The 749-nt window shown below is 51.1% G+C and overlaps 1 protein-coding gene across 1 annotated transcript in view; it reads left to right on the forward strand.

Moving 5' to 3' along the window:
• Positions 1-749, forward strand: part of dpysl4 (dihydropyrimidinase like 4) — a 26,884-nt gene that overhangs the window by 17,912 nt on the left and 8,223 nt on the right. The window contains 2 exon segments of the mRNA XM_032511762.1: positions 167-287; positions 487-643. Coding sequence (XP_032367653.1) covers positions 167-287; positions 487-643 — 278 coding nt within the window.

A 749-nucleotide genomic window follows, 5' to 3' on the forward strand; every position in this document is an offset into this window, starting at 1 on the left:
GGGGGGGGGGGGGGGGGGGGACCAGGCAGTGTCCCACATTGTCCCTCAGAAACCTACCCCTTGTCAGGTGGTCACCCTACACACACCTGACGCACACCTGATACACACCTGATACACACTTGATACACACCTGTGTGTGTGTGTGTGTGTGTGTGTGTGTGAGCAGGTGGAGACAGAGGCGGTGTATCGGGCCATCACCATCGCCAAACAGGCCAACTGTCCTCTGTACGTTACCAAGGTGATGAGCAAATCTGCTGCTGATGTCATCGCCAAAGCCAGGAAGAAAGGTGACATCATCCTCCTAATGTGTTCTTCTTCTCAGCCTTTAATCCAGGTTAGAGTCATATTAGGGTCATATTAGGGTTAGTTTAGGGTCAGGTTAGTGTCAGATTAGGGTTAGATTACAGAAGTCAGTAGCATCTTGGGGGCCCCCATCTACAATAAAGGAAGATTTTAGGTTACACCTCCTCCCGTTTCTGTCCTCAGGTATGGTAGTGTACGGGGAGCCAATCACTGCAGGCCTGGCCACTGATGGCTCTCACTACTGGTCCAAAGACTGGGCCACAGCAGCTGCCTTTGTCATGAGCCCGCCCCTGAACCCGGATCCTTCAACTCCACAGTACCTGACCTCTCTGTTAGCATGGTTAGTATGACTGTAGCTCTCTGTTAGCATGGTTAGTATGACTGTAGCTCTCTATTAGCCTAGTTAGCATGACTCTACCTCACTGTTAGCATGGTTAGCATGACTC

The sequence above is a fragment of the Etheostoma spectabile genome, unplaced genomic scaffold (assembly GCF_008692095.1).
Source record: "Etheostoma spectabile isolate EspeVRDwgs_2016 unplaced genomic scaffold, UIUC_Espe_1.0 scaffold458, whole genome shotgun sequence".
Lineage (NCBI taxonomy): Eukaryota > Metazoa > Chordata > Actinopteri > Perciformes > Percidae > Etheostoma > Etheostoma spectabile.